This window comes from Dipodomys merriami, unplaced genomic scaffold, assembly GCF_024711535.1.
Source record: "Dipodomys merriami isolate MVZ:Mamm:240054 unplaced genomic scaffold, mDipMer1.0.p SCAF_3, whole genome shotgun sequence".
Lineage (NCBI taxonomy): Eukaryota > Metazoa > Chordata > Mammalia > Rodentia > Heteromyidae > Dipodomys > Dipodomys merriami.
Window position 1 is genome coordinate 109,493,794 of NW_027204492.1, and position 16,747 is coordinate 109,510,540.

Consider the following 16,747-nt stretch of genomic DNA (forward strand, 5'->3'; position numbering starts at 1 on the left):
CCTGATAGCAGGGCTGTTAGGTGATTCATATTGGCCCATTCCTTCCTGAAGTAGCTAGATGGGCTTACAGATGTTGAAAGAGTGTTTTAAATATTCATCTAGTTTGGTTGAATTTAATATCCAAACTTTAAAATTTTTAAATTTAAAAATTTTTTTAACTTAAAATTTTAAGTTTTGGAGTTGTTAAATGGCCCACTTTGTAATAGCACATAATTTATTTGGTGTTCTCTAAGTTAGTGAATAAATTATTTAAGTAAAAGGGAAAGTTCTTTCTGTGTGATGGATCTTATCAAGCTGATAGCACTTTCATTTACATAGGATTACTGATATTAAATTAGGTTTGTGAGTAAGAGGAGAAATGATAAACCAAAGTTTTAAGATGTATACCTACTAGGTATTAAATCATGTATTGCAGTCTAGGATCTGACAGTTATTGGCTGTCTCAAGATATGCCTGTCTGTGCATTCTGCTTGCTAGGCCGTCACTCTACCACTTGAGCCATATTCCTAGCTATCCCATTTTGCATTTGCTTTTCTTTTTTTCTTTGTCAGCTGTGGGGCTTGAACTCAGGGCTTGGGCACTGTCCCTCAGCTCTTCAGCTAAAGGTGAGCGCTCTTCCGCTTGAGCCACAGTGCCCACTTCTGGTTTTCTAGGGCTTTATTGGAGATAAGAGTCTCACGGACTTTCCTGCCTGGGCTGGCTTTGAACCGTGATCCTCAGATCTCAGCCTCCTGAGTAGCTAGGATTCCAGGCGTGAGCCACCTGCGCCCAGCTCTGCATTTGTTTTTCTTTTTAAAAATTTGTCATTATATTGAGTTGGGCTCTAGTGCTCATACCTGGAATCCAAGCTACTCAGGAGGCTGAGATCTGAGGATTACGGTTCAAAACCAACTTGGGCAGGAAAGTCCATGAGACTTTTACCTTGAATTAACCACCAGAAAACTAGAAGTAGTACTGTGACTCAAGTGGTAGAACACTAGCCTTGAGCTGAAGCGCTCAGGGACAGCATCCAGGCCCCAGAGTTCAAGCCCCACAACCAACCAAAAAATTGTTATTATAAAGGCAATGTACAGAAGGATTACAGTTACATAAGTCAGGTTGCTGTTGTTTTTCTGACTAGGGTTTATGTCCTGAGAAGCTTGTTACCTATATCTTTTTTTTTTTTTTTTTTGCTGGTGATGGAGCTTGAACTCTGGGCCTAGGCACTGTTCTGAGCTCTTCAGCTCGAGGCTAGCATTCTACCACTTGAGCCATAGCACCCACTTCCAGCTTTTTCTGTGTCTGTGGTGCTGAGGAATCAAACCCAGGGCCTCATGCATGCAAGGCAAGCACTCTACCACTGAGCCACCTTCCCAGCCCCTGTTACCTATATCTTGATTCTCCTATTTACATTTTTTGAGTAGCTGGGTGTAGTGTTTCATGCTTGGCTTTTATTGCTTGGGATAGTGTCTTGTGAGCTTTTTTCTGTCCTCAAGCTGCTATCCTCCCAATCTCTGCATCTCCAGCATCTAGATTTGTAATTGTGAAATACTGCCCAGCATGCATATGCATATGTATTCTTAACTTGCAGTTTCCACAAACAAGGATGATAGTTGGATATCATTTTAAAGAACAGTTAATGTTATTCATATTACTGATTTATAAACAGGCACACGTTAACATACATTTTTACTTCATTTTAAAATAGTGACTTAAGACACTAATTTTCGATTTCAATTTCTTTTTTTTTCTTCTTTCACACTGAAATTTAATGGTGTAATGGGACAATTTATGTATTTTCAAAATAGTTTCTGAAGTGCTACCAAAAATGTTGGTTGCTTTTGAAAAGTCAGATGATCTCTGTAAATTATAGAACAAAACTCAAGTGTTGTATACATATTTCAATCCATTTTTATTATAGTAATCTTTTTTACTATGACCACCCACACCTTGATTTCATAATATGAAATATCACTGAACTATTAAGATAATAGAAGAGTATGAAAATATAACCTACATCTAGCTGCTCACTACCTAGCTTTATCAAATATTACTATTTTGTCATAGTTCTGATCCTTTAAAAAAACAATAGATTTTGTATTTCTTTTCAGAGATGTAGAGAGCTACAAAAGTCCCTCCCATGCTTCCAAGGAAAAAAAATTCTGGGCTGGCAGGAAATTAAGAGAGAACTGAGTTTGCAGAGCAAATGGCCATTTCAAAGTCTGGGGAGAGAGAGTACTTCCTGTGAGACACAGGACATTACCTGAGCTTCTGCTTATGGGAGCAGAAGCCATGAGATGCCATGGAAGTAGAAAGGAAGGCTGAGCTAGAAAATGTGGCCAAGCCCTGGGCCTGCTTGAGAGTTTGAAGCTCCTGGAGGAGGAGCTTCTACCCTTAGCAAGCTTTTCCTCTCAGAGGCCCACTGGCTCTTCTAAGGAAGATTGGGGGGAATCCAGAGAAAGCTCATGGTGCTGGCTCAGGAACCACGGAGAAATCTGCTCAAACCCTTGGCCTTTAGCAAAAGACTTATTACTCTGCAAGGGAAGGGTCTGATGTGAGGTCTTGGTGCTGCAGCAGCTGGGCCAAGGGAACTCACCCAGGCCCCACCCCTCGCGCTGCTACCCCATCTCATCTAAAAACACATTTTCATCGACAGGGGAGAAGGGCCTCATGCAGGAGATAGACTAAGAACATCAGTGATAACCACTGCAGCCTAGGGATGGGGGAGGGGAGCTCTTGCTCTGAAGTAGAGGCAGAAACACCTGTGAAAGCTACACTGGCTGCCTGTGCAGCACAGAGAGCAAGGATTGAGTGTATTAGAGAACAGACCCCCTTCAGCTCACAAGCATACCAGCAGGGCCTGGGAATAGCAGCAGTGAAGGTTACAGCAGGGAGAGCTGCACAAGACATCCTTGCTCCTGGGAACAGTACAAAGGAAAGCCCCAAAGCTAAGAGGGGATGACAAAAACCCATGAGAGAATTTGAAGTCTGATGTCTATAGGAGCAACAACAGTCCAGCTTCTGTTCAGATGAACACAAATGCCCACACTAAACATACATTTACTTCAGTATCTACTGTCCTATACAACATGTCACCCTTTCAAGCCCCAAATACAAGGCATACCAAAAAGCCTGGAAAAACAAACGGAAGAGACATAGTAACAATTAGGACCACATACAGATACGTTATAGCTGTTGGAGTTACCAAACCATATATGCACATGCTACTTAGCTGTCAACTGAGTACTGTTTAGGTGCTAGGTGAGATTTTGGGGTGACATTTTTGGAGTGGGCTTAATGAGGCTTGAGCTTTTGGAGAGCTTAAGTCTATCAGAGGGCAGAGAGCATAATCACAGATGGGCAAACAGATAATTAAAGATTGTGAAAATAGGCAATGAAGGAGGGGAAAACATAAAGTGACTGTGGGCTCAATTAGCTAGAGTCATTCTGGAAGACCTTTCAGGGGGAGGTGGTTTTAGAGCTCACATGTGCATGACAAAAATGGTCCTGCCATTATTAAGAGCCATCTAAACAGAAAACATCAAGTGCAAGGTATGAGGTATGAACAAAATTGGATCCTAATGTAGAGGAGAGCAACTGCTGGTTGACCTGTCTAACTTAGGGAGGGTGGTTGGGCTTTCTCTGGCTCACATAATTCTTTTTTTGTTAAACATGTAGGAATGACTCCTTTCTCTCTTCATTTTGGAGGGCAAGGAGAATCTATTATACCTTTTTTGCAACTACTTCAGGATATCGTACAGAATAAAAGAAATGTGAATTTGCAATTGTGAGTAGATAACTTCATTTCTCCAGTACATTTGTATTGCTTGTCTTTGTAATTGCAGAGAATGTATATTAGCTACTACTCTTCTATCTCCTGCCCCAGGTAGTTGTTATTTCTATATTATAGGTGGGAAAACTGAATCTCAGAAAGTTACTTGACTCCACAGGTATTACAGATCTATTATAGGTCAGTCTTAGCATTTGAACCTGGTGGCCTGTAAGAGCCATGTGGAAAGATGTTCTTTTTTTTTCTTTCTTTCTTTCTGTCGGTCATGGGGCTTGAACTTTGGGCCTGGGTGCTGTCCCTGAGCTCTTCACTTGAACCACAGCACCACTTCTGTTTTTCTGGTGGTTAATTGGAGATAAGAGTCTTATGGACTTCCTGCCCTGGCTGGCTTTGAACTGTAATTCTCAGAACTCAGCCTCCTGAGTAGCTAGGATTATAGGCGTGAACCACCAGCTCCCAGCAAGATGGAGGTTCTTAAAAGTGGGAAAAAAAAGAACTGAAAAATGAAATATATTTGTTGAATTCTCTTTTTTTTTAGCGGGGGGGGGGGGGGTCCGGTCATGGGGCCTGAACTCTGGGCCTGGGCGTTGTCCCTCAGCTTTTCAGCTCAAGGCTAGCGCTCTACCACTTGAGCCACAGTGCCACTTCCGGCTTTTCTTTTTCTGCTTATGTGGTGTTGAGGAATCGAACCCAGGGCCTCATGCATGCAAGGCAAGCGCCCTACCACTGAGCCACCTTCCCAGCCCTTGTTGAATTCTTATGGTTAGCCTGCCTTTGTTAAAGCATTGGCTGGTGAAATTTACTGGGGGAATGGATTTGATGAATATATATTGAACAATCTGGCACTTGTTCATTTGTTCCAGTTGCTTAGAAATTGTAAACGTGGGTAGTTTGAATAGTTGCAACATCCCAGTTAGTTCCTTCTGCTGTCTTTCTACTACAAATGTTACTATATAATATTAATACAGTGAAGGCAATGTTGTCTAGTATTTATCTACCCAGAACATTCTGAAAACCAGTTTTTTGTGATATCAGTAACTTTTAAGTAATTAGTACCAGTCTACTGTTTTGTAGACTGCATTTTTAATTGTCTCTAATGACTCTCGTTCATTTTTATACTTAATCCTTATTCTTTGAGATGAAATGAGGCATAATATAAATAACTATATTGAGAATACAATTAGAGAGGCAGAACATTGTGTTGGATGAAGAGGATGATTAGGGGCTGGGAGTATAGGTTAGTGGTAGGGCATGTGCTTATTAGCATGTGTGTGGCCCTGAGTTTTATCCCTAGCACAAAAAAAACAATCCCCCAAAACCAACAACAACAACGACGACGACGAAACTTTCCCCAGAGCATCTGTATTGGCCTAAGGCTGCTGCTATTTGATGATCATAGTTTTTTTCTTTCTTTTTTTTTTGTAGGAAATGCAATCTGAGTAGAGCTGGCAGTAATAATTGAGGACCTACTCTATGCATAGTTCAGTTAGCTGTACCATTCATGGGATTTCATGGTAGGAGACAAAGTCAGCACTTTTTTTTTTTGTTGCCGGTCCTGGGGTTTGAACTCTGGGAAAATCAGCACTTTTATATAGGGCTTCTCATAGTCTAAAGAAGTTAAGTAACTTGCCAGGGGAACCAAGATTGTAAATATCAGTTCTGGATTTGAGCCTGTAGATGTTTTCATTCCAGTCCGTGTTCTCTCAACTTTTAACTGTACTATGGTAGAGTATTGTTGGGTGGCCTCAGTTGTGTGTGTGTGTGTGTGTGTGTGTGTGTTTAAAAGCTAAAGCAGATAGTAATTAATTAGCATGAGAGATACTGTGTGTGTGTGTTGTGTGTGTGTGTGTGTGTGTTTAAAAGCTAAAGCAGATAGTAATTAATTAGCATGAGAGATACCCAGATCTGTCAGGTTCTAAAAACTTGCTGGGAATCTTGGCTGAGCTCTGTGATAGGGTACTACAAGATTTTAAAAAAAATGGAACCATGTCTCAAATGAAACCACAACTTCCTGTGAGTGCCTTATGATGTTATTTGAAGAAGGGAAATAAACATGAATTTTTAAAAAGTCTCTTCAAGTATATTGATTTTTATAAATGGATACAATTAGTAGGTCTCATTAGTTCCAAGAAGTATTTATCCTGGCATGCCTTGGTGCCACGTAGCACTCCTTAATGCTAAAGGGTTTTGCAGGTTCTGCTGCTTTCACTCTCTAGGATTCAGATGTGACGGATGGCTTTAAACATGCAAATGTTGATGCTGCCAGCCCAAGTGGAAAAATGTATTGCTTTAATTTAAAAAACAGGCTGTGTCTAGTTTTTGACTCCCTTTACATTTAGCCAGCTCTATTTTCTGGGAGGGTGGAAAAGAGTAGGGGCAGGATTAGGCCCTGCTCTTCTTCTATGAGATCCCAGAGGACTGGGTCAGGGGTGTTCATGTGCTTTCTAGGCAAGATTGTGCCAGGCCTTGGGTTTCACCCCCAAGCACCCCTCACCCAATCAAATAATTACCAAAAATATTTTTACAGCATGCCTTTTGATGGTGCTCTCTCACTTGCAAAACCTTCCAGAAGATACTGGAGCCAGGTGGTAGTGTAGCCCTGTTTTCTGAATTCTAATGTACCACTTCCCCAGATCTTATTAGATGCAAAATCCGATGAGAGTCTAGGCCCGGGCAGTGGAGAAGCTTAGATACTGCAGGTGTAAGAATTCTTTGACCATGCAGATTTTGTGTGTGTGTGTGTGTGTGTGTGTGTGTGTGTGTGTGTGTGTGTGTGTGTGTGTGTGTGTGTGTGTGTGTGTGTGTGTGTGTGTGTGTGTGTGTGTGTGTGTGTGTGTGTGTGTGTGTGCACGCATTCTCGTCCTGTGGTTTGAACTCAGGGTCTGGGCACTGTCCTTGAGCTTTATTTTACTCAAGGCTAGTGCTCTACCACTTGAGCCATAGCTCTTCTGGCTTTTTTGGTGATTAATTGGAGATAAGAATCTCATGGACTCTCCTGCCTGAGCTTGCTTTGAAATGGATTCCTCAGAGCTCAGTGTTCAGAGTAGCTAGGATTCCAGGTATGAGCCAGTGGTGCCTAGCATACATACTACTTTTAGTAGAAGGGATCACTGACCTTCCAGAACCCAGCCTCTAGCTCAGCCGGTACAGATTATTAGAATCACTTAGAAGGGGTGAGGGTTATTAAACAGCACAGATTTCCAGGGCTGTACCAGATCTATGGAATTAGAAAGGGTGAGAGTGGGGGTGAAGCCAGCAGATATTTGTTGCAGGTTGGTGGGTGAGGAAAAGTGCTTTGGAAATAAAGCTTTGATCTTTGTTTATTGGGGGCAGGGAGGAAGGATTACCAGCTTGGAAATCTTCATTGTAAGAATAAGATTGAGGGGGCTGGGAAGGTGGCTCAGTGGTAGAGTGTTTGCCTTGCATGCATGAGGCCCTGGGTTCGATTCCTCAGCACCACATAAGCAGAAAAAGCTGGAAGTGGTGTTGTGGCTCAAGTGGTAGAGCGCTAGCCTTGAGCTGAAGAGCTGAGTGACAGTGCCCAGGCCCAGAGTTCAGGCCCCACGACTAACCACAAACAAAGAAAAAGAATCAGATTGAGGTGTGACAAGTTTTCAGACATCCCAAGAGCTTCAAAGCTCTTTGACCTAAACTATGTGAGAAGTCTTACTATACCACCCCCTCCCCTTCACCCCATGGAAGGGAATGGAGTTGTTGCTCACGATTGTATCCAAACTGGCTTAAATCAGAGAGCATGGAGAAAAAAGTACTTAATGGTTAGCTTGCTGGCCTGCCTAGCATTAGATAATGTCTGCAAAAGCTTGAGGAGTATGTCCAGGGAAGCCAGGCCCAAATATGGTAAAGAGAAGTCATGATTATGAGGTAGGAGTTGAAGTTACCATTGCAAAGATTTAAAGTGTCATTTCAGCTCTTTCCTCTGCTCTTGGGTTTGGGGTTCCATTCTAGTGGTGTGTGGAAAGCCAGGACCCACTGGCAAGAAGGCCTGGGATTGTCTTTGTTGTGATGAAGCACAGATTCCACAGTGGAGTTTTGTGGGTCATTCCTGACTGCCCAGCAAGTAGTTCGTTAGCATCTGCTAAACCTTACAATTGATCTTTTTCTGAGGTCAGGCAGGAAGCTAAGAACCTAGGTGAGGATTGATCTTCCTAGCTTTTGCTCCTTCTTGTAGCTATTGTGTCCCTTTCTCTCTCTTTTTTAAATTAGCTATATTAGTTGTACAAAGGTGTGTGTTGGGGGGGGGGAATTCACTGTGGTATTTCCACACAGATACAAATATATTCCAATCAATCTCACTCCCCCGCAACACTGTCCCTCTCTTAACTTGCAGTCTTTATTCAAAACTGTTTAGAGGGGACACCCATGGCTCTCACTTGTGGTCCTAGCAACTCAGGGAACTGAGACCTGGAGGATAAAGGTTTGAAGCCAGCCTGGGCAGAAAAGTCCATGAGGCTCCATCTCCACATTAACCTGCAAAGAAAAAACTAGGCTGCAAGTTTGGCTTAAGTGGTAGAGTGCCAGCCATGAGGGAAAGGGCTGATTGAGAATGTGAGGCCTTAAAACAAAGTTCTGGCCTCAGTACTAGCAAACAAAGCAGAATGAACAAGCAAAAGAACAGCAACTAAGTTTGCCTCCTTATCAGAAAAGAAACTTTGGAACCTCCCTTTTCAGCCCCTTGTACAGCTTGTGGGACACATTGTATTGTTCATTCCTGGGAACTTCTATCTCTGCAGTGGTTATCAGAACAGAGAAGCAGAAGCTGTGTCTCAGCAGCTCTTATCTGAACAGAGAAGCAGAAGCTCTCAGCAATCAGCACTGGCAGTTTCTGTGGGAGTTCTCCTTATTGTGTTGTAGGCCTCAAGGGATCAGGCTGAGTTCCTTGCTGAGCTTAAGGTCACTGTAGGACTGTTGGTGTAGGTGACAGCAAACACACCTGGAACCTGCCCTTGGCCCTCATACCCCCTACCTCAATGACACGAGTGATCTGTGCGAGAAATGGATACTCTTCCTAAGGGAAATGTCAGAGCAGTCCAGTGGGTATCTGTTGAGTGTCTTCTATGTCTTGGTTCTGTTTTAGACACCTGCCCCGCCCCCCCCCCCCCCCCACAGGCAAGCCTGGGAGAAGGACAGTTTGACACAAACTTTTCTTTCTACTCTTTATGCTGTGGGCTTAAGAGTGGGAAGGGAGCCCCTATGGTGATAAAGGAGGCCTAAGAGTTAGAGAAAGATAGGATCAGGTGGGGGACGGGTGAGTTCCAACACAGAAGAGGATTTGGTGTGAGCCAAGGCCTGGAGGTGGATTGTCTGTTTGATGACTATATGGCCCTGCCAGGGCATAAAATGGAAAGTGTGTGCGTGCATGTGTGTGTGCGTGCATGTGTGAGTGTGTGTGTGTGTGTTGGGGAAGGGGACTAGGGGGGGAAGTAGCAAGGAGATAGAGGGATCTTGCATGCCATTGTAAGAAACTTGGCTTCTATGGGTAATAGGGAATCATTGAAGGAAGGACTTAAATAGGTAAGCTCCGCTATGTACATGGAGGAAAAGCTCCTTCAATTCATAATCTCTCCTGAATGAATACCTGCATCCACATAACTTTAAGAAACACCTTTGTAGCTGGCCACCAGTGGCTCATGCATGCAATCCTAGCTCCTTAGGAGACTGAGATCTGTGGATTGAGATTTGAAGCCAGACTGGGTAGGAAATTCCGTTAGACCCTTACTTCCAATTAACCACCAAAAAGTCAGAAGTGGATGTGTGGCTCAAGTGGTAGAGTACTAGTCTTGAGTACAAAAGCTCAGGGACAGTGCTTAGGCCCAGATTTTAAGACCTAGGACTGGCATGCTCTCTCTCTCTCCCTGTGTTTCTGTCTCTCTGTCTCTCTCTCTGGTGCTCTCTCTCTGTCTCTGTCTCTGTCTCTCTTTGTGTCTGTCGGTCTGTCTGTCTGTCTGTCTGTCTGTCTGTCTGTCTGTCTGTCTGTCTGTCTCTCTCTCTCTCTCTCACACACACACACACACACACACACACACACACACAAAGAAACAGTTGTATGTTGGTGATTCACACCTGTAATCCTAGCCACGGAGATCAAAAGATTGCTGTTCAAAGCCAGCAGGAGCAGAAAAGTTTGTGAGATTCTTGTCTCCAGTTAACCAGCAAAATACTAGGCTGGAGACTTGATTCAAGTGGTAAAAGCACTAGCCATAATCAGGCAAGCTGAGTGTTCAAGGTCCAGTTACCCTACTCAATATCAACAACGACAACATAGACAGAAAAAAATACTGTTTTGCAAAATCTAATTTACACACCAAAAATCAATGCATTCAGTGTCGTACTCACTGGTTCTTAAGTACACAGTTTTACAAGGTCTTCTGAATCTTCTTTCCAAACACTTCCATCACCCCGAAAAGACACTTTGGTTCATTTGCACTAACTGCCCATTTACCATTCCCAGCCCTAGGCTTTTTGTAATGTCTCCTTTTTCTTTAACGTTAAGGGAATGTTTTCAGCGAGTATTACTTATTTTAAAGAATGTCTTTTGCCAAATTACAAACTCTTGCTCTCCAGCTACTGCCTAACTCATCCTTGTCAGCATGCTTTTAGATTTCATGTAACAGAAACCTGTCTGGGACTGTCTTAAACACAAGCTTATCTCATATAATTGGGAGGCAAGAGGAAGGTAGACCCCAGGGGAAGTGTGAGTTGTTCAATGGGAATGTGACATAGGAAACCTGTGTTTTGTTTTGTTTTGTTTTTGTTGCCTTCTTCATGGTATCATTGTGGTAATAGCTTCACTCCAGAACTGGCTTCTCTTGGTTATAGCATGGCAGTCATTGACAGCCATTGGCAGTGTAGCCTTTGCTTTTTTATTCACAAGCCCATATAGAAGAGTTCATTCTTGCAAGCTGATTGGGTGAGCATAGTTCTTGTTGTCTGCTCTGAACCAGTGATTATCTTAGATTTGATTAGGCCATTACTCTAGAGCTAGGAATGGGCTCTACAGGGTATAGTGGGCTCTTCTAGGGTAGGAGGAAGGGAACAGGGTTAGGCAACCAACAGTGCTCCCTTGGAACTATTGGAGAACGCATTGAATTGTTTGTACTGCATTTCCTTTCACTTGTGGTGTGTGTGTGTGTGGGGGGGGGAGGATTTTCTATGTTAAACACAGGCAAGGTCATCATCTGACTTTAAGCTTATTATCATTATCGGTAGACATGTAGACACAATCACAGTTCATCCTGGCTAGGTGATTGGTAATGGATGTGATTAATGATTCTAATAGGCTGGAGAAGAGTGGTATTTTTTTTGAAGCCAGGTCTAGCTTAAAGTCTCTGGTGAATTTAGGAGTTTCTCATAATAGCCTGGGAGGTTTACCTTTGGACAGTTTAACAGTGAAGGCATTATGGGGGATGGTGTTAACATTAGCACATGGGGAAAATATTTTCTCAGATCTGTGTACTTTAGGATGAAATGTTAAAGTAAAATATAACTAGTAGTAAACAGAAAATCACAGATATCTAGTTATAAGAATCATACCTGTGTGTGTGTGTGGGGGGGAATAAAAGTCCTACACTGAACATGTGTCAGTATTTTAAGACAATATGAACTCAAAATTAAAAAAAAAATCTACTTTGTTTCGAGATTAATTTACGCTTCACTAAACCAAGTAGATATTCTACCAGTTATTAGGACTTTATTAAACTCTGCCCTATATATTACAAAAATCAAGGTGGGCCTTTGCATTGCGAAGTCATTTGTTTGTAAACTATATTTCAGAGTCTATTTCAGGGTGAGGTTTGTCCACATGTAAGTAATGAGCATTTGCTGGTGCAGCTCTTAATGGTGAGAACGGATGTTGAAGAAAGCAAACACCATATGCCCTTTGTTTCCCGTGCATGTCTCCTTCTGGAGGCCTGGGTGGAGTGTCTCAGCTGTCTCAAATAATCTCCATTTTGCTGTTACTGCAGACTCTGCGGTTCTTTGACTCTCTCCTCTCTGATGTTAATTATAACTTCTTCCTAATTAGGTGGCTCTTCCTCCTCTTTGGTTGTAAAGGTTCCACTCTCTCAAGTGCCAACGATTGGATTAATTTTGAAAACTCAGTTTCACTTGATTTGTGACCGAACTAAGCGCAAAGAATTGAAGAAAGAAAAAAAAAACCCTCACTCGTGTGACTGTGAAGTGGGAGGGGCAGGAGGGTTGGGCATGGGACAGGATGCTTAGAATAATTCTGCTGCCAAGTGAATCAGTGAGAGGCTTGCAGTTCTCGGAGAGCACGGAACTCACTCCTGCCCAGAGTTCAGCCAGCCAGCTCTCACCGTTTCATTCTCCACAGAATGGATCCTCTAGCAGCTAAATCTCCAAGTATCACAGACTTGTCTGAGAGTGTAAGTAGGCCATAGGTCTGTTTTGATTGTTATGTCTATATTTTTTCTAGCCTGTTGCCTAATTATTTCATTGGCCGGGAGGGAGACCTGATGGGGAATTTGGTCCTAGCCACTGTCCTTCTGAGATAGTGATAAATAATTTTCTACTTGGACCCAGGCCTTGATTTTTCTTGTTTATGGTGAAAGGGATTTTTCCCCCCAAGGCACCCTCTGTAACAAAGTGGTTTCTTTTGGCGGAGTCCATCGTATAATAGCATTTATAAGGATTTGAAAACATCTTATCATTTGCCTTGGTCTGTCTTTCCTTCTGTGGCTGCTGTCTTCAACAGATGCATTTTCCCCAAGGGACACTGCGCACTGCCAGCTCCATCCAGGCAAACCCTGTCAGGCATCCATTTTGGTAGTAAGGGACCCTGTTGGGTTGGGAGCAGGTAATATTTCTGAGGTAGCCACAAGATTTGGGCGCCTAGGATGAAGCCAGGTGTGCAATCCAGCTTTCCTGTTTGGGAAAGAACAAAGGGGAAGGTAAGAATGAAATGGCAGGTAGGAGATAGAAAGTCAGCTGGGGGTTTGTTAGAAGCACTGTTGAAAGCAAGGTACTGGTGGCTCACTCCTGTAGGCCCAGCTACTCAGGAGGCTGATATTTGAGGATTAAGGTAGAAGATGCTATCCCAGACTGAAAAGCCAACAAGACTCTTACTTCCAATTAGCCAGCAAATAAGAGCCGGAAGAGGTAGAGTATCAGCCTTGAGTGAAAAAGCCAAAGGTACAGGCCCACGGAGGTATCTGGGTAGGCTCAAATCTCTATTCAGCTAGCCCAATAGCTTTGTACCTCTAACAACAATCCTTCTAAGATGGGTGCAGTGCAGGTAGCTTCCACCTATAATTTAGTTACTGAGAAGGCTGAAATATGAGAATCAAGTTTTAAAGACAGTTCAGGCAGAAAAGACCATGAGACTCTTTCCGCCATAACTAGCAAACAAAAGCCGGAAGTAGAAGTGTAGCTAGAGTGCCAGCCATGGAAGAGCTCAAGTCCCCAAGTTCAAGCCCTCATACTGGCACATGTGCACAGGAAAACCCCTCCAAGTTGTAATGTGTTTCATCTGAATTTCTCAGGCATAGCCTTTCACAGGACTTTTTTTTTTTTTTTTGGATCCGTTTGTAGGGCCTGAACTCTGGGCCTGGGCGCTGTGCCTCAGCTCTTCAGCTCAAGGCTAGCGCTCTACCTCTTGAGCCACAGTGCCACTTCTGGCTTTTTTTTTCTTTTTGCTTATGTGGTGCTGAGGAATCGAACCTAGGGCCTCAGGCATGCAAGGCAAGCACTTTACCACTGAGCCACCTTCCCAGCCCCTCACAGGACTTTTTGATTGTTTGAAAAGACAAATATGAGAGCACCTGGCACTTGATTGCTTGACTCAACCCGTGCTTCCCCTGGTGCATTCTCCCGTAAACACAAGGTATGCTGGGATACCGTATTGAAATGTCACCAATATTGCTCTTTTGGCTTGTTTCAAGGCAGCTTTGGAGACCACCATGTTCTGGTTGATTTGTAGTTAGATCTTGGGATTGGCCTGTTGGTCAAGTGATCCTACAAAAATGGTCCTTAAGAGAGGGGATTAGTGGGCTCTACTTACGTGTCACAGATAGTGGAGTCAATGAGTCTTCGAGGGACCAGTTAATTCTGAAGAGCAGTTTTTTTGGTTTAGCTTTGAGTTTAGAAGCTAAACTTGAAAGAATGTAGGGGTAAGAAAAAGAAAAGATAAACTCGGATGAACACTACTCAGCAGTTCATCTAATTTCTGATTCACAAGTATTCATAGTGGCTCGATGGCTCATGCCTGTAATTCTAGCTGCTCCAGAGGCTGAGATCTGTGGATTGCAGTTTGAAGCCAGTGCGGAAAGGAAAGTCTATGAGACTTTTATTTCCAATTAACCACCAGAAAACCAGAAAGGGAGCTTGGCATAAGTGGTAGAGCACTAGCTTTGAGTAAAAGAGCTCAGCGACAGAGCTCAGGCCTTGAGTTCAAGCCCCATGATGGTACAAAAAAAAAGTATTCATAGGGAACTGCCATAGTTCATCTCCATCAAGTTTTAGTTACAACATGCATCAATCTAGCAACTGCCAGGCACATGGATAGACCTCCAGTTGCCTTTCTGCCAGGTTATATGAATGAGGGGACACTTTCCAAAGCCTGTCTTGTTTGTTAACTTTACTAGATGCTTTGTATTTGCTAACCATGAGTTAATTGCTAACAATACTCTTCTGTTTTCAATGACAAGTTCTTACATTGTATTTCATTTCATATTTAAACTGAGATCCTTTGACAAGACTCCTCAATAATCGTGTATTGATGAGTTCTAACATAGCTAACATTTTCCCCCCTTCATTGCTAACTTTTGTCCTTGATTTTGGAGAATCGGTTTGCATGTGATGATTTATGAGTGCCTTCTATCTTATCTACCATCAAAGCGATGTATCATAGTGTAGGAACACTGTGCAGTTTCTGTTCGCTCTTCATTGAAATCTGGTTCCATGGCCTGCTGTGCCTTCTATGGCCTAGCTTTTCCATGCCTTTTCAGGTTCATCAGTCACCGTCCTGATTGACTGTTATCTTTCAGCAAAGTGATTCCAGCTCCAGCTCTGTCCCTTCTTGCCTCTGGATCCAAGCACTTATAGGTGGCTTTCTCTTCCGTAGTGTACTTGTGGCTCTCTCTTCCAGGAGTGTACTATCTTTGGTGCCTTGCTTGTCTGACGTTTTCCTCTCTTTCAGATGTGACTCTAAGCAATGTTCCTGGGTCATCTTCTCTAAAGGGATTTCTGCCATCTTGCATTTTCTTTCTCTCCATATCATCACCATTTGTGTGTGTATGTGCGTGTGCATGTGTGTGCGCATGTGCACGTGCTCACTAATAACAGGGGCCTTGCACTTTTGACATGGCTTGCTTGCTCACATCTGGTGCTCTACCTACCACTTGAGCCATACCTTTAGTCCAGCAATTTGCTAGTTAATTGCAGATAGAGTCTCACAGACTTTTGTGCCTGAACTGACTTTGAACCTTGATCTGCCATGTTTCACACTTCTCAGTATCTAGGATTATAAATGTGAACCAATAGCACCTGGCTCATCACCATTCTTACAGAGTAGTTGTATCATGGCCTGGAAAAACTTTTGTTGACTCATTGATTTATTGGCATATGCTATCTTCTTAAGTGGAATTTCAGCTCTGGGAAGGCTGGGGCCTTATTCTGTTTTATTCTCACTGTGTCACTAACCTCTAATTCAGTTCTAGATGCACAGTAGCTGCTCATCAAATATGTGGTGAATGAATAGTTGTTTTGGATAATTTAGTGGATTTTTGAGTAGTTTGTGATTGCAAACTAATAAAGCTAGTTCTATATTTTCTGTGTGGGACTCCCCTCCTCCCCTATTCTATATCCATCATAGCACGGGCACTTTGAGAACACTCCAGACCTCAGGGCTCTGTTTCTCTCTCTTCATAAGCCTTTTGGCTGGTATCTGGAGTCACCCTTTAACTGTTTTAAGCATCATTTTTGTTCTCAAAATGAAAACCACCTGTCTTCAAAGTGATTTGCTTAAAACAAATGCTTAGTTCTTGACTGAGGCCTTTTTCCCCTTCTGCGTTTTTTTTCCCACCTCTTGCCAAGAATAATGGGAAAAACCCTATTATCTTGGAAAGTGCTTTTCCCTCTGGTCAAGAATGCAAAGCTGGATGATTTATCACCAAGTTTGCTGGGACAATTGCTTTCCCTGCCCCACTGTGTGTTCTCAAATGTTAGTGGTTTGTTCTCCCTGGGACCTCAACAGAGTCACATGATTGGGGCTCAGCCTTGGCCTAGCCCCCTTCTCCTAATGTTTCCTTCAAGTTTCCTCCCTGCTGATAAAGAATCTAGCTCAGGACATTGTGTTATGGCAGCAGAGCTAGAAACAATGTCCATGTAGCACCTTGTGACAGATTGTTCATCAGCTTACAGAGACCTTCACACCAATACCAGTAAGAAGACAATGTTATCCTCATTTTTTTGAAGTTGCAAAATTGGTGCTGGTGGCTCAGGCCTCAAATCCTAGCTACTCAGGGGTCTGAGATCTGAAGATCATGGTTCAAGGCCACTGGGTAGAAAAGTCGATGTGACTCCAATTTTCAATTAACACCCCCCTCCAAAAAAAATCCAGAAGTGGATTTGTAGCTCAAGGGGTAGAGCACCAACCTTGAGTGAAAAAGACAAGTGAGAGTGTGATACCCAGAGTTCAAACACCAATACTAGCACAAAAAAGAGAAAGAAAGAAAGAAAGACTGCAAAACAGAGATTTGGCAAAGTTAGGTGACTTATTTCTATGCACACAGGTTGTAACAGCCAAAATTAGAACCCAAGTCTGTCAGACTTTAAAATCTATTTTTTGTTGGTGGGCTCAAGAGTTTCTTCAGGCATTTTTGATCATGTTTTGCAGTTAAAAAAAAGTGACTTAAGCTGGGCGCCTGTGGCTCACACCTGTAATCCTAGCTACTCAGGAGGCTGAGATCTGAGGCTCAAGGTTCAAAGCCAGCCCGGGCAGGA

The 16,747-nt window shown here is 42.9% G+C and overlaps 1 protein-coding gene across 7 annotated transcripts in view; it reads left to right on the forward strand.

Annotated features, from left to right (window-relative positions):
* The window catches only part of Sh3kbp1 (SH3 domain containing kinase binding protein 1), a 334,803-nt gene that overhangs the window by 80,990 nt on the left and 237,066 nt on the right, over positions 1 to 16,747 (forward strand). Inside the window, exon 1 of one of the 7 annotated variants that reach the window (XM_070040764.1) lies at positions 11,972 to 12,171. The exons of the other annotated variants lie outside the window; for them this stretch is intronic. Within the exon in view, the coding sequence (XP_069896865.1) occupies positions 12,121 to 12,171 (51 nt within the window). The 5' untranslated portion in view covers positions 11,972 to 12,120. Of the gene's footprint in view, positions 1 to 11,971; positions 12,172 to 16,747 lie in introns of those variants that run through there. 7 annotated transcript variants of the gene reach the window in all.